This window comes from Capra hircus, chromosome 3 (assembly GCF_001704415.2).
Source record: "Capra hircus breed San Clemente chromosome 3, ASM170441v1, whole genome shotgun sequence".
In the NCBI taxonomy this organism is placed as follows: domain Eukaryota; kingdom Metazoa; phylum Chordata; class Mammalia; order Artiodactyla; family Bovidae; genus Capra; species Capra hircus.
The window spans coordinates 96,444,519-96,472,392 of record NC_030810.1 but is presented as its reverse complement, the minus strand read 5'-3'; the positions used below and the strand labels follow the sequence as shown (position 1 = coordinate 96,472,392).

Below are 27,874 nucleotides of genomic sequence, written 5' to 3'. Positions count from 1 at the left end.
AGGTTGGTTAAAGGCAGCAGCGCTGAAAATGCACAAATACAGCCAAAGAAGTAGGGGGAAAAAAAAAAAAAGGAACAAATTTCTGTGAGCCGATACATGTGAGCTATGATTATTCATCTAGACACTAATTCTGCCTGAGGGGTGGGGTGGATCCCAAGGGAATGTAGATGCAACAAGGAACTAAGCAAAAGAAACATGGTTTAGTCGCCAAAGATCAGACGCATTGTTGTGTGACAGAAGTTATAACAATCAAAATTATGAAAGACTTTTGCTTTATGTTGTGTCTAAGAAAGTACAGTCAGGGTAAGGAAAAAAAAAGAAAATGGGGGAAAAAGAGAAGACATTAATATGGAGATCATTATGTAGGGTATAAATTTTAAAAGAACAGCACTAAATTATTTGAAGTGAAAGGAAGACTGTGAGGAGAGAGGTTGAAAATGTGAAGAGAATAAGCCCCATAAGTGAGCAGAATCAAAGACAGGCTGAATGAATGTAAAGTGTAAACTCAGTGGATGCGAAGGAAGGGCCAAGATAAATTATAGGAGGTGAAAGGAGCAGCAGGAGCAGAGGGAGGAAAGACTAGAAACAAACAAACTAAAGTCAGATGAAAAAGCCAAGTGGAGCAATCGGTCCAGGTGAAAAAAATTAAAACAAATTTTAATCCCTTTTTGTAAAAGCAAAACCTCTCAGGATTGTTAGCACAGAGCAAGGATCCGACAGAAGGCAAAGACTTTTGCAGAGTCATTATGAAAACTAAATGTGTTTTCTGTTTAGTTTGGTTGCTTTGTGAATCTGGAACCATTTTGACATGTGGAAATATTCATTTTGATGTACTTAAAGTGTATTGATTATGGTAATTGTTTTTTCTGTGTTAGTTGCAGTCCATTGTGATTTCCTATGGGCTACTGTAATTGCTTTTTAACCTACCCCGTTGGCTAATTTGGTTTGGGGCAGTCAAGATGACCTCTGCATGTCAGCCTTACTATAATTACAAGACAGGAGTGCAAAGTCCAGTCACAGAAGAGAAATTTAGGAAGGTGTGGTGAGGACATGTACACCTCAGAGAAGAGCATGTACAGGGTTGTGGATAGTGCGGGAAACATAAAAAAGAAGATTTTTGTTTTCATTTCTCATCAAGTCAGTAACTTTCTGCTCCAGGCTGTGTGAAAGGAGATCACGGGACATGATTTTGTAGAATTTCCTAAATAAATCTACTGACCTTCGAAGAAGAGAAATGACTTCCTGACCCTTTGTCATGGTCCCTGGATTCTCCCTTTCCCTTCATTATCCTGTCCCTATTTTCCTTAAATTCAGTAAGACCCCTCAGAAGCCCTGTATCATGCCATCCATATCTGGGGACTGGCTAATCAGAGAGATGAACTGCCAGTTTGTAATATGTCTTCTACCCAAATCAGGATTGCTGCCCAGGTCTGTGGCTTGCTCTGGGATTCTTTGTTGATATTTATATTTGTGGTATGAGTCTGCTATCAAAAAGGAAAACGGTCCCAGTTTGAAAAAAGTCACACCGTACCACGCATCAAGGTCCCAATATTGTCATTCTTGTATCATTTTGTCCTTCACGCTGTCAGATATCAGTGAGTTTACATTATACTAATAGCCCGTGTATCTTGAGCTCTTACTATCAAGAACTATGCTTGGTTAGCTTATCTAATCTTTGAAACAACAGTAAGAGGTCAGCACCATTATGATCCTCATTTTGTAGAGGAAATGGAGGCTTTAGAACAGTGAGAAACTGGGCTATGATAACTCAATAGTAGCTAACGGAGCTATGATTTTAACTCATTCTGATCATAAGCGGATTTTATTATAATTTTTTCTTGGTTTAAACCTATATAGACTATAGTTACTTCCTCCTGAGAGCATTCATTTATTGAATAAATATTTATTGAGCTCCTCCTACCAAGCAACTTTATTAGGTGTTGGAAATAGATTGAAAAGCAAGACAAGGTCTCAAAAAGCTTATTTGCTAGCAGGAGAGAAAGCAAGATGCAATAAGCAAACAAATGAAGTAAAATTATTAGACTAGGATTAATATTATAAAGAAAATAAATAAGATATGAAAAAGAATAACAGGGAAGCTAACTTTGGAGAGTAGAGTTAGGGAAGGCTTCTCCAAAGAAGTGATACGTAAGCTTAGACCTGAAATCAAGGCACCAGTAAGAGTTAAGGGAGGAACATTCTAGTAAGATGCAAGAGCAATACATTCAATAGATCCAGCTCCCTGCCTTAAATATTTGAATTATAAACTTTCCAGGATTCATCATCTTGTTTTCTGTCTTTATAGAGTTCAGTAGCAGGAGAGTCAAGTCTCTCACAAATTCATTTCAATGTTCTGATATAATTTAAGCATTCTATATTCAACCAGAAAAAAAGTGAGAAATCACTTCTACTATTTCTATTCTTTTTAACATATTGGTACATTTCCCACAGGTGGTGCTAGTATTAACGAATCCACCTGCCAATGCAGGAGACACAAGAGATGCAGGTTCAATCCCTGGTTCAGGAAGATCCCCTGGAGTAGGAAATGGTGACCTGCTCCAGTATTCTTGCCTGGAAAAATTTCATGGACAAGAGGAGTCTGGTGGGCTACAGTCCATGGGGTCGCAAAGAGTTGGACATGACTGAGCACATGCACGCAGACACACACACATACACACACACATGCCATTTCCTCCAAACCAGATTTTGCAGCTAACATTCCTTGTTTGCACACTACATACCAGGCCCCAACTATGAGCTTTGCATGCATTATTTTACTCATTCCTCAAGCAAGTCTGTGAGTAGGAACTATTATTAGTCAGCTTTAAAAAATTTTTTAAAGGGATTTAGTTTAAACAACTCTCCCAGGAACACCCAGCTGCTGAGTGGCAGAGCAAGAACCTGACCCCAGCCTAACATCAGAGCACCCACTCTAACCACTATGGCCTCTTCTTTATCTGAATGCACGTTATATATATTTTCCAAAAAGTTTGCATCTTGAGTGGAGTTTTTTGGTCTTATGTTTTTCCACATCATTAAATAGTTTATGTTTTTAATGATTTTAACGTTTTCTTTGTTTTGGGCCTTTTGCTCTGTAGAGAGATTGTGTTTTCCTTGCTTTTATCTATTCCAGTGATTTGGAAAGTGTGCTTTCTGGTTTTAATTCTATTAGTGATCATCTTTAAACAAAGACCACCCAAATGAGAACAAATAGGCTTTCAGAGCTTGCCACAGCAAGAGACTCAGCCACCATCGCTTATGTTCTGCAGGCAGGTGGGGGAGTAGGAAGGCTTTATAGGAAAGGAAGTTTTCAGGGATGCTCTGTTTAGAGATTGTTGCCATGGGGAAGCTGGAGGCTAACTAGAAATGGGGCATCTTATGTGATTGGTTTGGGAAACATATTTGACTTTCTCTGGTTGGTCCTAAGTTGGACAAAGAATTGGGATGTTGGCAGTTATTCACCAAGTCTTGACCATGCTGGGTCCATTCCTGCAGAGACTGGTTTGTCTTCCTTGGTTGGTTGCTCCAGAGGTTTGGGGTCAGAGATTTTTGGTCATAGAATGTCTGACCATTGTCCATTTGTATACCAGTTTGTCTCTTTTTGAAAATATATTTTTGACTCTTTCGTTAATCTTTTCAAGTAAAAAATGTTGTGATATTGTGTGGTTAAGATGGGTTATTCATTACACTTGCAGATCCTGAGTCTATACTCACACTTGCTTTTGATTTTGTAAACTAACCTGGGATTTTTAATTGACTGTTGTTACATAAATGACTTGATTTCAGACTACATCATTTTCTATTTCAAATTGTAACCAAAATTTAGACTTTATGTTCTTAGTCTTTTTTAGCCAGTCCTTATACCTCAGCATCTCCATTTCTGAGTTCTTTAGTCCATAGATTTACTTCAACTTTTTTTCCAGTCCTTTACAATTTTTCTTCCAGCCTGAGAATTTCTCTCTGTTCAGCTTACCTCACCTGTAAAATTGATTTACGTACAATAAGAATGCATTAAAAGTGCTTAGCAACGTGTGCAGCATATAGGAAGTGTTCAATAGCTATCAGTTACTTTATCATCATCTTCATCATCATCATCATTATTATGAAAGTGTTGGTTGCTGAGCTGTGTCCATCTCTTTGCAATACCATGGACTGTAGCCCACCAGGCTCCTCTGCCCATGGGATTTTCCAGGCAAGAATACTGGAGTGGGTAGCCATTCCCTTCTCCAGGGGATCGTCTCAAACCAGGGATTGAACCTGGGTCTCTTGCATTGAGGCAGATTCTTTACCATCTGAGCCACCAGGAAAGCCCAATTATTAGTATGAAAGTGAAAGTGAAGTCGCTCAGTCATGTCCAACTCTTTGCGACCCCATGGACTATAGCCTACCAGGTTCCTCCATCCATGGGATTTTCCAGGCAAGAGTACTGGAGTAGGTTGCCATTTCCTTCTCCAGGGGATCTTCCTGAGCCAAGGCTCAAACCTGGGTCTCCTGCATTGTAGGCAGATACTTTACCATCTGAGCCACCACAGAAGTCCTCAATTATTATTAGTATAGTTCACATATAAAACACAGCTTGGCTGGGTTTTTAACTTTTTTCTCACAACCCTATAAACATAGTTTCAATGTTGTATTATCAATCTTGTTTCTGTCTTTATTTCTAACTATTGGCTTATAGGATTTTTCTTTAAGTTTGTAATTTAAAATTTTTTCTGGATTGTGTTTTGGTGTGATTCTCTAGGATTTTTTTTTTTCCTTTTTTTGTTGCTTTGCCTTGCCAGGCATGCACGATCTTCTGTGACCAGGGATCAAACCCACGCCTGGGTGGGTGCACTGGGACTGTGGAGTCTTAACCGCTGGACCACCAGGGAAGTCCCAGGTTTTTTTTTTTTTTTTTTTTTTAACATAATTGAAACTTCCTGTGTTCCTTCAGAAAGTATACTCATTTTTGTTTGCTTACTTCTTTGTTCTTAATTCATTAATCTTTCCTTCTGTTTTAGGTGATTTCCTCTGTTCACATGGTCCTGATGTCTTCCTGAGGAGGACCATACTCTAGGTCAGAGGATGGCCCTCCAGCCTGTCATTTACGTGTCATGCTTCTCTCTTTCTCCTCTTGCTCTGAGTTCTTGAAGAGCTTCAGGTTTCTTTTCCAGGTCACTGATACATCCTGTCCTTAGGATTCTGCTCCTGCTGCTCCCAAATCTTCTATTATCCGTTTGGTTTCCTTCATCATTTTACTGTCTCTTCATTTAATCGTTTTCTGTCACCACCTATGTTTGTTTTTCTTCTATTGTGATTTCTTGCTCATGTGTAATAACAGCCATGCCCTTTTGAATCCTATTGAGGTTACACAGCAGTTTTCTTTAAAACACACATACACACACACACACAATTGTTTCTTGTAAAAGTTCATTTTCAAATGTTTGACCTTGCTTAGGCTCTGAAGGGTAAAGTTCCCTTTCCTTCGTTCCATGCTATTTTTCATAGGCCTGGTATTGGGGTCTTCCACGTGTTTGTTTGATCGACTGATTTCTTTCTTTTTTGGGGGGTGCTGAACTGGTTCTTGACACTGCACAGGCTTTTCTCTAGTTGTGGGGAGCAGAGGCTACTCTCTAGTTCTCTAGCTATGGTGTGCGGGCTTAGCTGCTCCTCAGCATGTGGGGTCTGCCCCGATCAGGGATTGAACCCATGTCCCCTGCATTGGCAGGCAGATTCTTAACTACTGGGCCACCAGGGAAGTCCTCATAGATTCATTTTTATGTGTTGGGTTTTTAAAATTCATATCAGAACAAGAAAACTATATTCAAATAGTGTTTTGGCAGCAGACAAAAATCTATGAAGGCCCTTGTGTCCGCCATCTGTCTACTAGGATGCTAGTTGAATTCCCTGCTCAGAATTCAGCAGGAGGGCAGAATCGTGTGCTGTGCCCCAGCCCAATTGCTTGTGTTGCTCAACTAGGTTAGTATTGATGCCTTAGATAGATTTTCTCCCATTGCCTGCCTGGCTCTTTCATTCTCTGAGCAGATGTATCACATGAAAAAGAACAGTCACCAGGATTCCTGCTCCCAGGTTTCATCCTGCTTCTATCTCTCACCTTCAGCACTTTACTTTTAATTCATTCACACAGAAGCCTGTTAGTTCGGTGCCATCTCATTTCTTTATTTTTGTTCTTGCTGTCCTTCCCTGTGGAGTAAGATCCGAAATAAATTTCCCTAAGACCAATGTCAAGGAGATCACCACCTATATTTTCTTCTGGGAATTTTATGATTCCAGGTCATACATTCAAGGTTTTAATCCATTTTGAGTTAATTTTTTAGTATGATATAAGATACCAGTCCAGTTTGGTTCTTTTACATGTAGTTGTCCATTTCCCCCAACACCATTTATTGAGGAGAGTGTTTTTTCTCGATTGTATATTCTTGCCTCCTTTGTCATAGATTAATTGACTGTACATTGTGTCTGTTTTTGTGCCAGTACAATATTGTTTTGATTGCTATAGCTTTGTGATATAGCTTTAAATCAGGGATAAAGTACCTAGTCTTTATGCTAGTCAAAACTACCTTTACTTCCTCATACCCTAGACAGTTTTTTCAAATAAACCAGTAGCCTATGGACAGTAATGCACAAAAAAATTTTCCAGTTTTTCAGGGACCACTAATTAACTACGAGGCTAGTAGATTCTCTCTGTAACAAAGTACCATAGCTTTCAAGCAGTTTTTCTTTTCTATGGCTGTTTTGAAAAGTTGTTATTTCTCCACTCATATGTACAATTGTCATTTAAATATTCAAGTGGAACTCTAAGGCTGATGCTTCCACAGGCAGAATATTAAACGTCGTTGATCAAGAAACCACAACACTTTATTAGTTGTATTATCAAATGTCAACTCCTAGCCCAACACTACATATTTAAAGTCACCTGTCTCCTTCCTTAGTAATATTTCAGTATAATGTTTTCCCCATCAAGACTTCTCTATAATGGTTCATCCTCCTTTGTTTGATATACCTCCTCATGTTCCAACACAGCAAACTTTATATATGGGATTAAAATCATTATAAACAATGTCTTTATATGTTGATAATTTTCATCTTACATCTTCTTTTTTTTTTTTTTTTGGCTACACCACGAAACATGTGGGATCTTAGTTCCCCGACCCGGGATCAAATCTGCATCTCCTGCATTGGAAGGGCAGAGTTTTAACCACTGGACTGCCAGGGAAAGTCCCATCTTCATTTTTTAATAAAACAAAATATTTCAGGGACTTCTCTGGTGGTTCAATGGTTGGGACTCTGTCCTCTCAATGCAGGGGGCCGGGTTCGATCCCTGCTCTGGGCACTAGATCTCCCATGCCACACACAACCTAGAGTTCACATGTCACACTAAAAAAAAAAAAAAAGATCCTGCATGCTGCAGCAAAGATCAAAGATCCCACATGCTGTAACTAAAACATGGTGCAATCAAATAAATTATTTTAAATAAATAAATAAAAATAAAATATTGCAGATAAAATCAAGATCTCCTTTGTTCCGTTCCCCAGACCCATTCTCCTTCCTTCTTTAGAAGCAGCTATGATCATGAATCTGGAGAAGCTTCCAGTATGTTTTTATATTTATATATGCATCTATAACCAATATGTAATGTTGTCATATGTACTTTTAAGATAAATGTCAGTGTTCTCTACACATGTCCTGTGACTTGCTTTTTCATTCAATATTGTTTTTGAGATCTGTCTACATTGTACTAATAGATTTTGTTCAAGTTCCCTTAGCATGTTGATTGTTCTATGATTGCAATTTACATAAAAACAGAGAATATTCCAAAAAAAGACTTTGAGTCACTCCCTGTGTGACAGGGAGGGAAACTCTTGCCTGAAGAACTTTCTGCCATCTTTGATTTAAAGAGTAGGGTGGAGTGTCTTTCAAGTGTGAGTACAAGCCCTGAAGTAAAGCATCTGGTCAAAGCTAGGATAGTATGTGCTGACTGGGTGAGGGAAAGAGGATTGGTTTAAAATGCAGTTATGCTTGGAGCATATGCTCTTTAGGATACCCATTCCTCCCTCCCAGAAAGATCCTGTCATGCTGGTGTTGAAGGCTGTATTCTTCAGATATGGAAGACATAGAACTAGAGTAGACAAACATCTCCTTGGCATCTGTCTGATACACAGATAAAGACTTGGGTCTCAACATTCCCTCTGTAGCTGGTGAACATTTGTTGAACACCAACAGTGACATAGGCACAGGAAATGCAGCTGCTTGCAATATCATTTCATTATAAGCAGGAGCCTTGCTGAGTTCTTCTGTCTGTCTTTTATTAAAGGTCCACACACGTTCCTGTTGGGGAGGATCAAGTCCAGCACATGGAGCTAGTTCAGGATCTAGCACAGAGTTTTAACAAGAAATATGGGGAGTTCTTCCCAGTACCCAAGTGCATTCTGAGTAAGTAGCAAGTATGAGATTGTCAAATCAGGTTACATTTTGAAGAGAGAGGATTGGATGATGGAGTAAGAGATTTGGAACTTTCTTGGGACTATATTTGGCTTTGTCATGAACAGGCTTCAAGATTTGTAATGTAGGACTAATAGGCCTCATTGGATTATTGAATAAAATAACCAAGAAAGTGTGAAAAGTATGAGACTAGAAACTACAAATAATCATTTTCATTATAAAGTAGAATACATATGTACACATGGGTGTGTATGTGTGTGTGTGTGTGTGTGTGTACTCAGTCGTGTCTGATTCTTTTGCAACCCCATGGATTACAGCCCACCAGGCTCTTCTGTCCATGGGATTTTCTAGGCAAGAATACTGCAGTGGGTTGCCATTTCCTTCTCCAGGGGATCTTCCCAACCCAGGAATTGAACCTGTGTCTCTTGCATTTCCTGCATTGACGAGTAGATTCTTTACTACTGGCACCACTTAGGAAGCCATATATATATATGTTTACATATATATATATATATACATACACACACACATACCACACACACACATACATATATATGTATTTCTAAACACATCTTATTCGGTAGAGCAGGTATCTTTCCTTATCTTGTGGATGAGGAAACTGAGGTTTGGCAAGGCTGGCTTTGTGCCCAAGTCATGTTTCTAGCTGGTTGCAAAGCTGGATCCTACACCAAGATCTCCTTGTTCCAAAGCCAGCTGACCTTGCCTTCTCTGTTCACAGTAGAACAAAAGTACTAAGAGTGAGAACCACTGGATCGTAATCTAGATAAACCAAGAGGGCACTGATAATCCTCATACTTTGCCTTCTTATGCACAATGCACAGCTGAGATGGAGTATACAGTTCTACCTACTGAGTCCAAAACCTCACCTGCGGCTTGCAAAGCTAAATTAGCCTGGAATCTTATCGAGGTATCAATATTTTGGTAGCAGTGTTAACTTATGGCAGGATCAGAGATGACTGAACCTAAACTCTGCCCATCTTTATTAAGCTGACAGCATTTTAAAGAATATAACATGTGCCTAGTATCAATTTAGAAGCAGAAGGTGGATATAAATTCCTAAGTTATTCCAGCAGTTCACACAAATATATTTAGGGTCCCCCATGCATTGAAATCAACCTTCTTTTAGCAATAAGGACTATTTTCATGCTTTAGTCAATTTTACTTTATCTATAAACTCTATATGTTTCTGTAATAGCCATAAATTAGGCAATTATTAATAATACTGGTTTTATAAAGCACAGCATAACATTTTTATATTATCAGAGCAATAAAGTCACTTCTCTCACGCTCATGTGTGTGTGCATGCATGTGTGTTTGTATATGTGTTGGTAATTACCTACCTAATTAGTAGTAAGGAAATGGAACGATGCCATAGGTTGTGAAAACTGGCATGGGGGTAGGAAGGGCAGGAGTTGTAGGCAGGGGGTGATTAGCCAATACGGAAGAGCAGAGAGGAAAGAAACAGAATACGTTTTAAACTGTGCATGGCACAGCAGTATAGTTGAAACAAATTCACTTGTATAAAATTGTATGTTTTTATGTATATGTATGCACTAAAAGATGCATGAAAATATGATCAAAATATTAACATTTTATTACATGCTGCTAAGTCACTTCAGTTGTATACGACTCTGTGCGACCCCATAGACGGCAGCCCATCAGGCTCCCCTGTCCCTGGGATTCTCCAGGCAAGAACACTGGAGTGGGTTGCCATTTCCTTCTCCAATGCATGTAAGTGAAAAGTAAAAGAGAAGTCGCTCAGTCGTGTCTGACTCTTAGCGACCCCATGGACTGCAGCCCACCAGGCTCCTCTGTCCAGGAATTTTCCAGGCAACAGTACTGGAGTGGGGTGCCATTGCCTTCTCCAATTATAGTACACCTTTACTTTCATGCTTGCTCAAATTGCTTGAATTTTTACAATGAATGTTTGTTATTTATTTAATCAGATAAAAATAATGAAGCTATTTGATGTTCTCACTGCTTTTTAAGATCTAGACACTGACATTCCTATTGGTGTTTTGTTATTTTGTTTTTTTCTTTCCCCCGTGGGATGTGTGTTGGTGTTTCTACCTAGCATCAATGAAGAAGGTAAAATCCCTGCGTGATCCCTCTGCCAAAATGTCGAAATCAGACCCCGATAAACTGGCCACTGTCAGAATAACTGACAGCCCGGAGGAGATAGTGCAGAAGTTCCGCAAGGCTCTGACGGACTTCACCTCGGAGGTCACCTACGAGCCCGCCAGCCGAGGAGGCGTGTCCAACCTGGTGGCCATTCACGCAGCCGTGGCTGGACTCCCCGTGGAGGAGGTGGTCCGCCGCAGCGCTGGGATGGACACTGCTCGCTACAAGCTGGTGGTGGCAGATGCCGTGATTGAGAAATTTGCTCCAATTAAAAGTGAGATTGAAAAACTGAAGATGAACAAGGACCACTTAGAGAAAGTTTTGCAAGTTGGGTCGGCAAAAGCCAAAGAATTAGCATATCCCGTGTGCCAGGAGGTGAAGAAATTGGTGGGCTTTCTATAAGAAGTTTCAGTGAGTCACAAAAAGACTTTTCTAGATTGCAGTCTGTACACTCCGATAAAGGCAGCTTTTCTCACAAGCAAACAATTAGAGTTTAGGTACACATAATTTGGTACATCTGATCATTGGTTTCATTTGATGAATAATGATTTGCGGGTTTCAAATAAAGCAGTGTTCCGAATCCCAAATTCTCTAGCAAAAAAAAAAAAAAAAAAAAGAAGGCATAACTATCTGAATCCTTAATTATTTGATGCATGCTCATTGGCTTTAATTTATTCACACAAATGTGATTGAGGTAAGTAGTAGTTAATTTGGCCATTGGGTGTTTCATTTTTTGTCTCTGGAGTCCTTACCATCACAGGTGCTCCCTTTATCTATCTCAAACTTTTTAAAAAGTAATGTGTAGAAGTCTTAGACTTATAATCCTTGGAATGCCATTTGGACCAATTTGTGTTCAAATCTCATATCAGAGCTCATAAAAATAAGTCATTTGTCACTGAGATGATCCTTGCTTTATTGTATTTACTCTGCTTATTTCCCAAGAGACCACACTGATTTTTCTAGAAAGTATTATTATTATATTATTATATTTTTTATTCAGAGATACATGATATAACCTTCTGAGAAGGTTGAATTATTTCAACTTGATTTATTTATTATACTAAAGCCCAGGTCCATGGATTGTGTTCTTAATATGTATTTCCTTGCATTTGTCCCTCAGTTTAATGTCATCAACCCATCATGAAATCTATAGGAGAGGAATTGCCATTTTATATCTGAGGAACATGAGGCTCAGAGAGTGCTGTTAGCTTGTACAGTATCTCTCCACGAGTAAGAAGCAAATCCAAGATCAAAACCTTTACTCCTTATTCCTAAGTAGTGCTTTTTTCATCAACACATAGAGAGCATGTTTGAGACCCGAAGCATGTTTGAAACCCCAGCATGTTTGAGACCCTAAGCATTCTTATTTTGAAGATGAGTACTAGAAATATAGGACTTCCCAGGTGGCTCAGTGGTAAAGAACCCTCTTGCCTAGGAAATCCCATGGAAAAAGGAACATGGTGGGCCACAGTCCTTGGGGTCAAAAAAGAGCTGGACACAACTTAGCAAATAAACAACAATTGGAAATATAGACCTGAACTACTGATACTGTTTATATCAACAAATCGACTAATAGCTGCTAGATTTAAATCTGGATTCAGCCAGACTTGATCACATTTGCTGCTCAGAATCCCCAAGGCAGGGCCCAAGTTTTGCCTCCTTATGCTTACCTCAGAAATACTTCAAAGTATATTCTGCCTGACTACAATAGTAGTTGGCCTAAGAATTCCCTGACAGTCCAGTGGTTGACTCCAGGCTTTCACTGCAGGGGTCACAGTTTCAATCCCTGGTTGGGGAACTAAGATCCCATGTGCTATGTGGCACAACCAAAAAAAAAAAAAGGAGTTGGCCCGATGAGTTGGATTTTCCCATTAAGTGGAAGCTTCTCATCTCACATCTGCTTCAGTCTAAGTAGTAGCAAGTCGCTCTAAAACCTAGCTTCTCTGCACTTTCCTTTCCCACATCTGAAAATGGAAATGATCATTGTGATTCACCACACCAGGGCCTGATTGATTTTGTAACAGAAATTGCCTGTAAGTTTTTTGTCAGTGAGTACCATGATCACCATTTACACATGAGAAATAAGCATGCTGGGCAAAGAATTTTTACTCCTGTTTCTTAAAGAGAAGGAAATAGAGTGGTCTTTTTATCAAAGTAGATATTAATACACCTAACACTGCCTCCCAGAATCCGAATTAAAAGATTATTTTTGCATCTTTTCTTGAGAAGGGGTGTCTAGAGTCTTAGAGCCTCCTGGCATACTTATCCAAGGCTCTTTTTTTTTTTTTTTTGCATTTAAAAGAAATCCTAGTATGAATGCTGAATGACTAAATTAAAAGTGGATCTGTCAGACTGTCTGTGTCTGTGTTTTGTTTTTTTGTTTTTTTTTTTAACCACCTTAACACACCTTTTATCAAAAGAACTAAAGGCACCATGGAAAGAATCACAGAGGAGAAAAACTAGAAGACTTGTGATAACTTCTAAGGAGCAAATCCCTGTGCAGATGAGGTTGGGCTCGGGAGAATCCTGTTGTTATTCTTTGAAAGTGACCTGAGGACTCATCACATCTAATAGCCAAGTCCATAATGATTGAGAGAGGTGACCCCTTGATTTTAGTAAGTTGATAAAGGAGCCAAGGCTAGAACCTGGATTTATTTTCATATCCCTTCCACTTAGCATTTATAGGCCTCCACATAATCTTTTTATCAAGATGAAAAATTAGAGTGAAATCCAACTTATGGCTTCTCTCAGAAGGTGATTTTAATTGTTTTTCCTGTATATTTTGTGGAGAGTTGAAATGATGAAAAATATTTAGATGATGGTGATAATGTTCAGTGCTCGGTAGCTCTGCCCCCTGGCAAGCCCTACTTCCAGTTCATGTTGAGGGACTGTCATTCAGAATACAGTGGATGTATCTTGCCTTTTGTAGGTGCCTGGTAAACATCTATCCAAATAATGTCAGAACAGGGGCTAGAGAGTCTTCATTAAGTATGGATTCTTTTTTTTCAGAAACCTTCTTGATGCAGACCATAAAAGTGCTAATCATAAAACAATAACTAATGCTTGAGTCCTCACTCTATCAGGCACTGTTCAGTTCAGTTCAGTTCAGTTGCTCAGTCGTGTCTGACTCTTTGCAACCCCATGAATTGCAGCATGCCAGTTCAGTTCAGTTCAGTTGCTCAGTCGTGTCTGACTCTTTGCAACCCCATGAATTGCAGCATGCCAGGCCTCCCTGTCCATCACCAACTCCCGGAGTTCACTCAGATTCACATCCATTGAGTCAGTGATGCCATCCAGCCATCTCATCCTCTGTTGTCCCCTTCTCCTCCTGCCCCCAATCCCTCCCAGTGTCAAAGTCTTTTCCAATGAGTCAACTCTTCGCATGAGGTGGCCATTACTCAACATCTTGTAACAGTATGTTTCCAAATGTGGTCCCTGATCCAACAACATGAGCATCACCTGGGAACCCATTGATTCTCTGGCTCTACCCCAGATCTACTGAAGCAAAACTTTGAGGATGACCCCAGCAATCCATTTTAACAGCCTTCCAGGGAATTCTGATGTATGCTAGAATTAAAGAACAAGTACTTTTATATGAATTCTCTCATTTAGCTCTCATAACCCAATAAAATGAAACTGTTGTCAATCTCATATTATCAAGGATGCAGCCGAGGCATAGGAGGTTGAGTAATTTGCCTAAGAGAGTCCAGCTTCCAAGGGTTGAGTCAGGTCATCTGATCCAGGGTCCTACTAGGCCACAGTGGATCCTGCACCATGTCTTCTGGTGTGTTTGGGGTCATGTGCTGAGGCTGAACTGTCCAATATGTCCATCTAAATTTAAATTAATTAAAACTAACTAGATAAAAAATTCATTTCCTCTGCAGCTCTTTTGAAGGCCCAACAGCCTCAGTGACTAGTGACTAGCATCTTGGACAGTACAGATGAGAGTATCTCAGTCATTGCAAGAATGACTCTTGGACACTGCTGCTTTAAGGCTTCAGCTTACTGATTTTGCTTGTAATAGGTCAAGCACCTACAGTTGAGGACTCTCCCTGGAGAATTCTTCAACGGGAGAATTCATGAAGATAGCAGAGCAATTAGGTGAGAATGACAGACCTTATAGTTTCCCAAACTTCAGTTCAGTCACTCAGTCACCTCTTACTCTTTGCCATCCCGTGGACTGCAGCACGCTAGGCTTCCCTGTCCATCACCAACTCCTGGAGCTTGTTCAGACGCATGTCCATCAAGTTGGTGATGCCATCCAACCATTGTCTTGTCATTCCTTTCTCCTCCTGATTTCAATCTTTCCCAGAAGATACAGATACAACTTAGTATCTATGGTTTCTTAGTTTCTTAGATAGTGAAAATACATATGTACTTGCTATCTGCTGGGTACTTAGTGTATTTATATGAAATATCTCGTTTACTATTTATATCATAAGACAGAAACTATTAGTGCTACTTTTTCAAATAAGTAAAGAAAGATTCAGTAACTTGGCTAGACTCACACATTTGCCATTAGTCTGTAGTTTCTTCTAGTTGGGAACCCGGTGGTACCTCTTAACTCTAAGTGTGCCCAAGGAAGTGGCATGCCCCTTCTTGACTACTCTGGATTCTGTTCCTCTCCTGCATGTCCCATTATCTTAGCCTTCACATCTCCTTCCCTGCCTCCTTTCTTCCTTCAATGTTCTTGTAATAATTCCCTTAAAGGTCTTAGTTTGTGCGCACAGGGTGTTCCTTAGGCTGATTTCTCCCCACCTTCATTTCCTGGAGTCCACTCTGTCCAGCACTGTGTACCTATGTTACTAGGTAAAGGGACTGTACTGTGGGGCGGCACTTGGTCTCTTTAACATGATGACTCTGGGTCTGTTCTCATCGACTATGTGTTCTCCCTGTGTGACTAATGTTCTCTTTTTCACTCTGTCAACTGGAGGGGACTTTGGAAATCTTTTTGGCTGGGAAGAGTCAACTTCTCCCTGTAATTGAGCTGAAAACAGATTGCCTATTGCTAACATGTAACATTTTCAAACACTCCCATAGACAGTCAACCTGGAGGGTTTACGGTTAATCATTTAAGCCCTCGTATGTTAACTTTCAACAGTTCTGCTATATTGGCCAGGCTGGGATTATCTTATTTCTCCAGGAAGGAAACTGGCTCAGAGCATTAGTGACTTATCCTCGGATGTGAAATTCAACATTATGACAAAAGCTTATGTCGGGCCTGCTTTGTGAAAGGCGCAGGGGAAATGTAATGTGTCTACAATGTAGAGGAAGACACACAGATACCGTGCTCAGTCTCAGTTGAGTCCGACTCTGCCAACCTATGACTGTAGCCTGCCAAACTCCTCTGTCCATGGGATTTTCCAAGCAAGAATACTGGTGTGGGTTGCTATTTCCTCCTCCGGGGGATCTTCCCAACCCAGGGATTGAACCTGCATCTCCTGCTTTGCAGGAAGATTTTTTTTTAACCTCTGAGCCCACACACAGAGATACTAGCTAGCAAATATTGGATGAGCATAGAAATGAACAATTAACCAAGATGTTTAGGGAAGAAATAAGACAGATACAGGATAAGAGAAAGAAAGGACTTTCATATCTCAACTAGGAAATGACCCAGAAACATGAAATTTGCATTTAGGGAAAAGCAACGCTATACAGTATGTGAACAAAATGAGAACGCAAATATTAGATTGAACCATATGAAGCTGTCAATATTTGATTATTTTTACCAACCAAACTAGCAGTAAGTTGCATGTGGATCCACCCACTGTGTCCAATGAACAAGCATTTTGTGGAGTGCCTGTTTTTCAGGCCCCATCTAAGCACCAAGAATTAGAAATGAGACACAATCCCCACCCTCAGAGTCCCTGTTTCCTCTGTGGAGATGAGAATGGAAAGCCAGTGAGAGGCAGACGAGCAACTAGAACCAAAGTCTTCTGAGTCTTGTATGTCTTCAGGGTATATCAACTAAGGCATTATTTGAAATATGGCTTCTAAGTGCTGTACTCAGTGGCTCTCAGACAGAATATTTATATTTGATATTTAACCATGTTGGCTCTATGGAGTGCAGACTAGTTCTCTGAAATAATCCCTTTCCACTCCTGCCCACATACACTGTAAAACAGGTTGATGGTCGTTATTTTCTAGAAGTGTTTCCGAAAAGCAGATGATGTGACTTTATAGGACTCTGTTTAGAATAAGGTGATCTCATTTTACATAGTCACTGTCTTACTCATCATATCCAACTTAATCCCTTTTTCCAATAAGATTTTAAAGTACAGACTCTTCCTGGGAAGAAAGCCACGTCCCTGTCCTATCTGTGAACACAGGATATAATGCATGTGGGCCTGGCATTTACAACCACATCCCGCACTAGTCTGGCCCCCGAGGAAGCTCATTGAGAGCAATTGTCAGTTCAAATAGAGTTTGTCCAGAGAGTTCCCTGAGTTTGCAGCAGCCTCCACTCCAAAAGGAGGTCTGGTGATCTTTTTTTTTTTTTTTTTTTTCAAACTCTGTGGCTTGTCCAGACTTGACATGGGAGCCAGACCTGGGGATAGAAGTGTTCTCACCATGAACCAGGCAGAAGGGTTATTCTTATATTGGAAGGGGAGGTGAGTACTGATGGGAATTCAGAGCCACAAACTGCTTTCTGATGGATTTCTCTCCTGGGATTAATAAATAGTGGAATTGCTGAGGTTGGTGGTTCTTCAGTCAACGATTATTATACTTTGTTCTTGCTGCTGCTGCTGCTAAGTCACTTCAGTCGGGTCCAACTCTGTGCGACCACATAGACGGCAGCACACCAGGCTCCCCCGTCCCTGGGATTCTCCAGGCAAGAACACTGGAGTGGGTTGCCATTTCCTTCTCCAATGCATGAAAGTGAAAAGTGAAAGTAAAGTCGCTCAGTCGTGTCCGACTCTTCGAGATCCCATGGACAGCAGCTTACCAGGCTCCTCCATCCATGGGATTTGCCAGGCAAGAGTACTGGAGTGGGGTGCCATCGCCTTCTCTGTACTTTGTTCTTAGGCCTGCCTTTTTTACCCGCTACTTTCTAATCATCTTTAAAACTCCTGCAAGCTCAGTACAAAGAATTCCGTGGTGACTGGTTTGCACCACATCATGCAGAAGGGGAATGTGCTTTCACTCTTGGGCATCTCCTCCCCACTTCCCACACCTAAATGGATGCCCAGTCTAGCTACTGCTGTCATTTCTCTTATCTATTGCTTCTACTATTCTCTAAAGAGACAAATAAGCAAAACACACCTCCTGAGATCTTCCAACTTTGGCACTCTTCTAGCTCTCCCACCGCTGCTGTTTCAAGATCTTCCCCGATGCCTGTGTATGTTTCATTTCTCTTCAAGTTGCCCTTGATGTCTCACATTATGATAGCCAATGTAAGCTTCTTCTGCCAGTTCCTGGGCATCTGTGTATTCCTCCTTAATTCCTTCCCACTGTTCTACAATAACTACCATTGTGTACATCACTCCTACCCACTCTCTGCCCCACTGTCCTTTCTGCACCAGCCACTATCATGACTTCAATGCCATTCTCACACCTTCGATAACTTCATATTCATCAAGCCACCTGTTCTTCCATATTCTTCATTTTGTTTTTTTTTTTTCATTTTAAAATTAATTTAATTGGAGAATGATTACTTTACAATATTGTGATGGTTTTGCCATACGTCAACATGAATCAGCCATAGAGGAATTGGGGAAAGAACCTTTCAATGTCCTTTTGATATACTGGCATATTGACTTGTCAAGGTAAATGAAAGAGTTGTTACCTTTCGATCCATCTTAATTCCAAAGTAAAAACCTCTGTATTAAACATAAATGTTTCTCCGCCCCACCCCATCTCTCCTCTCCTCCCAGAAAATAATATGTGCAGATACATAAAGAACTCTCGTTGTATTTTAGATTTTTGTCCTTTTATACATGGGTTTGCCATAAAGTTGTGGCAGAGACTGCTAACTATGCCCCAGTATCCAGTCTCTCGTTCTTCCCTTTTGGAATGGAACTCTCACCCTTCATTTTAGCAGAGCACATAGTCACAGGTAGGAACTACATTTCCCAGCCCACCCTGAAGCAAGGTATAAATTTATTCCAGCCAATGGGATGGAGCAAAGGTGTTATGTGCAATTTCCATTTTTTCAAAAGTCTTCATTGACTTTGTTACAATATTGCTTCTGTTTTATGTTCTTGTTTTTTGACTAGGAGACGTGTGTGATTGTAACTCCCCAAACAGTTTTCGAACCTGCACCCCCTGCATTGGAAGGTGAAGTCTCAACCACTGGACCACCAGGGAAGTCCCATGTGAAATTTCCAATTCACATCTTTTTAAACAGAAATTACTTCCTCCTCCCACTTCCTGGAATTACGCGTTGGACCCCTTGATGAAAGCCACAAGAGAAAGATGGGGAGGGTCAACCCCCATCTTGGGTCCCTGGACTTGGCAAGAAGCACTGCCTTTCTATCCCAATTGCCCATGTACCTTGGGACTGTTATGTGAGAAATAAACTTTTATCATATTTAAGCCATTTTAACTTGAGGTCTCTCTGTAATAGTACCTTAGCTATTACCCCAACTAATACCTTACTGGCCTCTTTGTCCAGTGTCTTCCTGCAATTGGACTGCTACAATTAAACAAACATTTTATGTGAGCCTTCTATGTGGTAAGGTGGTGGTTTTCAAAGTATGGCTCCCAGACCAGCAGCATCATCCTCACTTGGGAACTTGTTAGATGTGCAAACCCACAGACTGCTTTCCAGACTTGCTGAATGAGAAACTCTGGGGGCAGGACTCAGCAATTAGTTTTAACAAGCCCTCCAGCTGATCTGGATGCACATTAATGTTTGAGAATCATATACTGGGCAGATGAAAAAGGAATAAAACCCAGCCTCAGTTGAGGAGTTTACATTGAAGTAAAAGGCGTGCAAATAGATAGCCAATCACAAAAATGTAATTATCGTCTTGACTTTTTATTTCCTGTCTACTCACCTTTTTCATCAGATTAACTCAAAATAATTTAACTTAAACTATTTTTCTTTATATATATGATTATTTGTAGACAGCCTAAAGATTTAGGTCATTTGGGTCTATGCAAATCCTAAAAAGGGAAAATAAATGAAGTTACTTTTGTAGGTCAACACAAATTTGGTTATCAACATTAGAACCAATGAGTCTCTTGAAGCCAAGAGAGACAAATAAGAAAAGGGAGTTATTTTATACTGTGGGTAGTAAAATTACAGTACTTATTACCCTATAAAGGGTTATATGGCCTAGAAATAAAAACAGTTGAGTGTGGATTAAATTTATGAGTGAGAAAGTCATAAAATTACATTAAGCACAAGTTAGGAATGTTTAAGTTATTTCTGAAAGTATCTGACGTCAATATCATAAATGGAAACTACAGTCTTTGCTGTCACCACGCCTCCCATCATATCATCAGTGTCCAGAACTGTATGCTAGATTAGACTAGGCCAGTGTGGGATTGGGGGTGGGATGGAAAGGCAGATGACTGAGAGTAAGGACTCCTGTGCCTAGCGTCTTTTGTATAAAACCCATACACACTTCAGATTTGATGGGTGATAAAAGTAGAAGAAATAAGGGAGACAATGGATGCAGTTCATAAAAGCATGTGTTATGATTTCAGATTAAAGCCAGTTTATTATTCATATTAATGGGGGACAACACAGATAACTGAAACCTATAGATAATCCAAAAGCTAAATAAAATATTATTACCACTATACACAGCAAGCTGATCTTACATTTTTAGCGCGAAACACTCTGGATAATGCTGTAATATGGGAGAAGCATTAGCATGCCCTCAAACTGGCCAATCTTGAGACTCAGGAACTTTAGACTCTTTATGATAATGAAGAGGTGGCAGTTAGTGTTGCCCAGCTTCCCCAAAGTCATGTGAATCTTTAGAAAAAAGGGTTTGATTATGCTACCTTGAATTAGGAACACAACATCATTTGCTGCTGGAGATTAGTTTAGCCCTGGCTTATACACTTCCAAAACCTTGCAGGGTCTTTGAACTACCATCCCATTTGGTAAAATACAACCACTTTATTTCCTTCATTTCCTGCTTTTTTGCTTTAAGGATATTTCATCCATCTTCTTCTCCCAAATCCTGTCAGTCAGGATTTCTATTCCAAATAATCTGGAGTCACAAGCATTCAACAGTCTGAAGGCAAGTGAACTTTTTATTGCATTTTTATTGAGAGTAAATTGAACTATGTGGGCAGGCTAGAGAGGGGCTCTTCTGTGAGGCTCCAATATGCCCCACCGGTGCACCCCAGCAAGGAATCATGTTACAAGAATGACATCATAGCAATCTGCTTATATTGGCTGACCAGACCCATCAGACCCCTGTGCACTGCCAGGCAGGTTAACTCCTTCTTCATCCGCAAGAGAGTTTATGTGACCCCAGAAGTCTCTTAATTCTTGTGGATTTCTAATATTTTCCTAATTTAACATATGAAGAAGTGTTTGGTAAACTATAACCATAGTTCATCTTCAAAAACCTGTATCAAGCATAAGGATTGTTATCCTCATTTTTATAGATAAGTTTTCCCTGTGTCCTTCAGCACCAACTAACCTATTTATTGCACTTGAAGTTTGTGCCATAAATTACTATTATTTTTCCTCTTATATATACTTGTTTGTAACTGTTTTGAGCACATACCATTGCAAAAATTTTTTTTTTTTATTATTGATCTTGTAAACTACTCATAGTCTGGGCACAATACTGGGCACAGAGTAAGTGCTAAATAAATGCTTATTGACTGAAAACAGCCCTGAGAAGACAGAGAGGGTTTAGGAGCTGCCAATTCAATGACTCCAAACTATGTAAATTCAGTAACTAATTAAAATTTTTTTTCACTACTTACTATGTGCCAGGCAGTACTAGACACTGAGGGTACAGTGGTGAACAAAATTGACAAAAATCCCTGCCCTCTTTGAACTGAAATTGTAGCAGAGACAGACGGACAATGAACCAACAAGGAAAGAAAATGGTGAGTCATAATGTGATGAGTGCTATGTAGAGATATAAGGAAAATGGGGGTGGAATGTGTTATGGATTGAATTGTGTCTATTCCTTAACCCCCTAAAATTCATAGGTTGAAGCCCTAGCCCCTAGAACCTTAGACGTAATCTTATTGGGAGATAGGGCCTTTAAAGAGGAAATTAAGGTAAAATGAGGTCATTAGAGTGAGTCCTAATCCAATCTGACTGATATCTTTATAGGAAAAGGAGATTAGGACATTAGAAAGATATCAGGAATGCTCATGCACAGAGAAAAGACCACATGGGGACTGTACAGGGGAAGGTGGCCATCTGCAGGACACGGAGAGAGGCTGCAGAAGAAATCAGACCTGAACCTGCCAACACCTTGATCCTGGACTTCCAGCCTCCACACTATGAGAAAACAAATTTCTGTTGTTTAGCAGCCTGTGGTACTTTGTTAGGGCAGCCTTAACAAACTAATACAGAGCACTTCTTCTAAATAGAAGTTATAAAGGATGATTTTGCTGGAGTTAAATTTAGTCAGAACACTGAATGAGGTGAAGAAGACAGTGATGTAACATATGGGGAAGACCAGTGCAGAAAGAGGGACCATCAAACTCAAAAGCCTTGGTGCAGGAGGCTGCTTGACTTGTTAAAGGATAGCAAGGGGACCAGCCATGGCCAGAGTCAAGTTAATGAGAGGGAGAGGAGTTGATGAGATGGTAACTGGAGCACGTCAAGGCCTCATAGGACATTGCAAGGATCATGGCTTTTACGTTAGAGTAATAGAATTGGGACGGAGAAGGCAATGGCACCTCACTCCAGTACTCTTGCCTGGAAAATCCCATGGATGGAGGAGCCTGGTAGGCTGCCGTCCATGGGTTCGCGAAGAGTCAGACACGACTGAGTGACTTCTCTTTCACTTTTCACTTTCATGCATTGGAGAAGGAAATGGCAACCCACTCCAGTGTTCTTGCCTGGAGAATCCCAGGGATGGGGGAGCCTGGTGGGCTGCCGTCTATGGGGTTGCGCAGAGTTGGACACGACTGAAGTGACTTAGCAGCAATAGAATTGGGAAGCCACTGCAGGTTTAACTTACAAAAGTTTCATTCAGGCTATTATGTTAGAAAATAGACTATAGGGGTCAGAGATGGAAGTGGGAAGACCAGTTAGGAAAGTATTTTAATCATCCCTATAAGAAGGAGGGCTTGGAGTACGGTAATAGTGATGGAAGAAGTTGTAAGACGTGGCCAAATTGGTGATATTTGTGAAAGCAGAGGTAACAGAATTTGCTGACAGTTTGGTTGCGATATTTGAGAGAGGAAAAAGTCAAGGATAACTTCAAGAGTTTTGACCTAAGAAGTTAGAAGGATGGAGTCCTTGGTTACTGAGATGGGACAGACTGTAGAAAGAGCAAATTTAGAAAGATCAGGAATTTCATTTTGGACATGTGGAGATGTTTAATGAGCAGTTAGATATTTAAAACTAGAGGTCAGGGAGAGGTGCAGGCAAGGGATATTATTTGGGAGTTATCAATATAGAGATAGCATTTAAAGCTAAGAGTCTTGATGAAATCTCTAAATGAATAATCATGGACAGAGAAAGGAGGACTAAGGACTGACCTTGTTTCAAGGTAGAAGGAAATAAGAAAATAAGCAGCAACAGGACTGATAAAGACAAGTATGATGATAGAAGGAAAACCAGGAGGAAGTGTTGCCTTGGAAGACAAGTGAAAAAGATGTTTTCTGGAAAAGGACTAATCTGTGTCAAGTAAGGTGTTTCTCAGTCGCTAAGTAGTATCCAACTCTTTTTGACCCCATGGAGTGCAGCACACCAGGTTTCCCTGTCCTCCAGTATCTCCTGGAGTTTCCTCAAGTAAGGTAAGGACTGAAAACAAGACCACTGGGGGCTTTAACAATTTGGGACTCCTTGGTGACCTTGATCAAAGCAGTTTGTGTGAATGGTGAGGTCAAAAGTTTAACAGATTTAACAGGAAATGGCAAAAGAGACATGAGAGATAATCATCTTGGCAGACTTGCTAACAGTGATGCTGTAATGGGACAGTATGACGTTGACAGGGATGGATTCAGGAGAGTTGCGTGACTTTTTAAGCTGGGAACGGGGAATGATTGCATGTGTGTGTGTTGATGAGAATGATCCAGTAAAGAAGAAAATTTTATGAAGCAGGAGTGAGAGAGAACAATTACTGAAGCAATGTCTTTGAGTGAGAAAGGATGGGAGCTAGGACACCCGTGAACAGGTTGGAAATAGGAGAAGAGACAGGAAAAGGAAGAATATCTGGATGCAGAATGCTGGTGGATTTTGTGTGTCGTAGGAAAGCAAGTAGGTCTGGTCACTGCTTCAGTTTTCTTAGTGAAAAAGGAATCAAGGTCTGAAGCAGAAAATTAGGATAAGGGAGGGCACGATGGAGGTTTGAGGAGAGAGACAGGGAAGATGTAAAGTAGTCCCATAGGGAAAAGGAAAGGGAAAGGACCAGAGACATGTAATAGAATTTCCAGGCAGCATTTAAGGGTTCTCAAGAAACTCGAGAACATGAATTTATGAGAGCAGCCAATAAAGTCGATGGTTCTGCTCCAGCCACATTCTGCTTTGTGGGTGTAGGCAGTATGTAGGGAAACTGGAAATTAACCTAGAACTGGGCTTTGCTAGGTAACTGCAACAAAAGAGCAAAATGGCTAAGGACCAAAGTGTGTATAATAATTAGCTATGGCATCCAAATGGGGCCGGGGGGAAAGGGAAGGTGTGAGGGATATGGAGACAGTGAAAAGAGGGCAAGATCAATTGACTGAAGGCCCCAGTGATGTCAAAGAATTGAGAGAGAGAGTAAGCTGGAAAGACAGGAGATGTTGATCTTACTTTGAATTCAAGATTGCGGGCAAGCGGTTCTTGATACTGACAAAGTCTGAGGGAATGGCCTGAGGATTGATTGTTGATATAGGGAGGAAAACATTATCTCTGGAGAAGAGGTCAAAGAAGCTGCAATACTGCAAACATCATTTATTTCACTGTGCAAGCCCAAAGACTATGCCCAGAATAGAATGGATATAAGTGAGTGTAAGCCAGGAATTAAATCTTTAAGAAATGGAGGAGAATGGTCTTAGGAGGCTATAGGCTAATGACTAATTTCAAATCAGAGTTTTAGGGAATAGAGAGAGAGAATGATCTGGCAGTATCAATGAGAACACTTCCTTTACCTCCAGCTGCTAATATTGCACGTAGGCTGTAGCACAAGATTTCCTGTATCTCCACATCTCCTAGGGTAAGAGGCCTGAGCTGGGTGATGAGCATTGAGCTTTTCCTTGGCCTGCACTTCGGAAGATTATGTTGGGCGCATTCAGAAACATGTGGTTGGTCATTGGGCAGTTATTTCTTAACCTATAGATGATCATTATCATTTAAGCCGTCAGCAAAGTTTTGTAATTCTGCTGTTTGGCCCTAGTTTAAATGATGTGTTTTTTGTTTTTTTTTACTTTTTATTTTGTTTGTTTTTGTTAGGGGGGTTGGGAAGGTGAAGGGCCTGACTGTCAATTTGGCCCATTTCCTCTGAGACCATCTAATGATATCTCAAAATTCCCAAATAGGGATGCTTCCTGGAACAAGCTCTGTCTCAAATAAAAGGACCCTTGGAACATCTGGGGCTCTCCAGGCAGGCACCCCCATAGGAATCTGCTGGCTTCCTGGAGCTGCTTTGTTCTGGAGCTCTAGAGTCACTGGATATAGTTGGGACTGGCCCACGGTTGCTTTCTGCCACTGTTTTACTTGCTGTGTGTCTGTCAGAAGGACACCATTGAAGTGACACACTACTCTCTCTGGGGAAAGGTGCCGCTTTGCACTTAACACGCCTAGCTTTTAGAGTTAGTTTCTCAGTTTGGGCAGCTTTGAATTCCAGGAGTGTACATGTCTTAGCCAGCAAGGAGGAAAATAATATTGGAGTAAGTGATGATGCCATCTTTCATGTGGCTAGTAAGCTATCCCTAAAGACATTTCCAAGAGAGGCATTCCAAAAATGTCTTGAGCAATCATTTGAATAAGGTGTAGAATCCCAGGGTTACTTCTTTGAAGGACAACTCCAATTTGAATAAATTTTGGTACTTAAAAAACATATCAGCCCCATTGCTTTCTAGTCAGCTTTCAGTCCTTTAATCCTTTAGAAAAATTTTAACTGATCAAAGGAAAGCACCCTGCCTTAGTGACAGTTGTTACTCACCATTATGAGATGTGTGGATGGGATAGAAAATACTTCTGGCTTGGTATATTCAGGAGCAGACTCAACACTGGCCTCCAATTTAGCCAACATTCAGATCAAGTATTTGGGACTTTTGAACATGCTAAGCAGAAACACAGTGAGGAATCAAAGGATGAACTATCATGGTTTGGAGGTCCAGCATTTTAAATGTTGGTGCATCATGCTTTATGCCTAGGTGCAGGGTGATAATGAGATGGCTCCTTAAGAAGCAGAAAGTCTTTCTATGTGGAAAGCCACAAGGAATGATGAACAACTTGATTCTGATTGCCTATGCTTGCCGTGGGGAAATTTTAAATGAAAAATATAAAAAGTGGTGAAAAACAGAAAGCTCCTTGAAAGTAGATTTTATGTCTCTTTTTTTTATTACACAGTGTTACACAGGCATATAAACCTCTGTGATGACTTGGCTCCTATGGCAAAGTCCAGTTGATTAGCAAATATTTTCCCCAAACAAAATCTCCCATAAGAATATATTAAGGCGCTTTGGTGCTTTCTAAATTCCCTTTGGCCAAATAACTTGAATTTATAGGAAAGATTATCATGATGAGCTTGAAATAGGCCAAACTAGTGCCCCAGTGGATGGAAAGTTTGTGGTGATCTGGTTAGTGCTCACACAAACCTGTTGATCTTAAACTCGAGAAGCTAAAAAAGCTATGGGGTGGTGGGAGTGAGGCAGGATGTAACATGGAAGAGTCATCCTCTGGTCAACACATCCTGTCCTCTATGCTTTCATAGCCTATGGGGGAAGGTATCTGAGGAGAAGATATTGGTTCTGGGAGGAATCTGGGCAGGAGACTATATGGCCTGATTAAAAGAAGAGTCTGAACAGAAATTTCCCTACCCCTTGACCTGTCGTCCCTCTACCAGGATACCTGGCACTACCCAAAGCGATGCCTTGACACTACGTTTCTCTTAACATTTTCTATCTTAAGTTGAGGCTTCCCCTTCCCCATACTTTAAGATGATTGATACGATGCTCAGAAATATGAAAGACATTGTATATAATGAAAGTGTTAACACTGAGTTCCTGATCTCAATACATGACACTGTAGTTAGGAAGATAAAACTTAAACCCATTTAACATGGTCAATCCCTCACCATTCAGCAAAAATAGTTTTGCTTTGCATGATACATTCACTCAAGAGATATCATGGAGGGGGTTTTAAGTGAATGAAGTTACCTATCCAATCCCTTTTGTACTCCTTTGCTTTATATTTCATTTGTCCTTTCATTCAACATATATTCATTGATACTTGCAATGAGAAAGGCACTATGCTAGGCACAGGGAAAACCTAGATAAACATGATAACATCATAAGGATATTAATACCTATCAATGACACCCCCTGAAAAAAAATGATTCATTGTGATACATTCTAAGCAAACGATTTTTAAAATTTGGTTATTATCTTCATTTTTCTTTCCTGAGGTGACTTTTCAATCCTGCTATAAAAGTACTGAAAGTATTTTGATAGAGTGAAGTATATAAAAATCCCAAGTTTGTGGTGCAAAAGAATAAATGAAATTGGCGTTCTCTTCTGCTCCTAGAAGCATGAGGACTCTCTGCCTGTTCCAGGGGTTCCTGTTCTATTGGAAGCCCTCAACTGGTATTTAGCAGCAATGATGACATAAAGGAAAATTACATTCTGATGCAGAATTCAGCCCCTTCATCTTTCTCCTGTCTCTACAGCATGAAGCTAGGGCCCCATAGAGGATCTAATATCAAAAGGAAGAGGGTAATACCACTACATGCAGAAAAAAAAATAATTACCAAATTTCCTGAATAGTAAACAGCTTTAAAAAAAAAAAAGAAGAAGAAGAAGAAGAAGCTGAACCCTTTGATAGCTTGGCCCTTGGTCTGCCCGTGAATGCCTTAAGGATTATATCATCAGACTGACTCCAGCAGCCCGTGCTATTGTTTCAGAAGGAGGAAATGGTGAAGGGGTGGGGGGAAGACGGGTGGGGAGGGGAGAGTTAGATTCTGAAAATGCAGTTATCAAATGTTAA

At 40.3% G+C, this 27,874-nt stretch overlaps 1 protein-coding gene across 4 annotated transcripts in view; it reads left to right on the top strand.

Moving 5' to 3' along the window:
* WARS2 (tryptophanyl tRNA synthetase 2, mitochondrial) overlaps nucleotides 1–19,113 on the top strand; it is a 102,864-nt gene extending 83,751 nt beyond the window's left edge. For 3 of the 4 annotated variants that reach the window (XM_018045979.1, XM_005677791.3, XM_018045978.1), the window contains exons 5-6: nucleotides 8,315–8,433; nucleotides 10,538–12,941. In XM_018045979.1, coding sequence (XP_017901468.1) covers nucleotides 8,315–8,433; nucleotides 10,538–10,986 — 568 coding nt within the window. In that variant the 3' untranslated portion in view covers nucleotides 10,987–12,941. Of the gene's footprint in view, nucleotides 1–8,314; nucleotides 8,434–10,537; nucleotides 12,942–18,800 lie in introns of those variants that run through there. The other variant, XM_005677794.3, reaches the window with a different exon arrangement.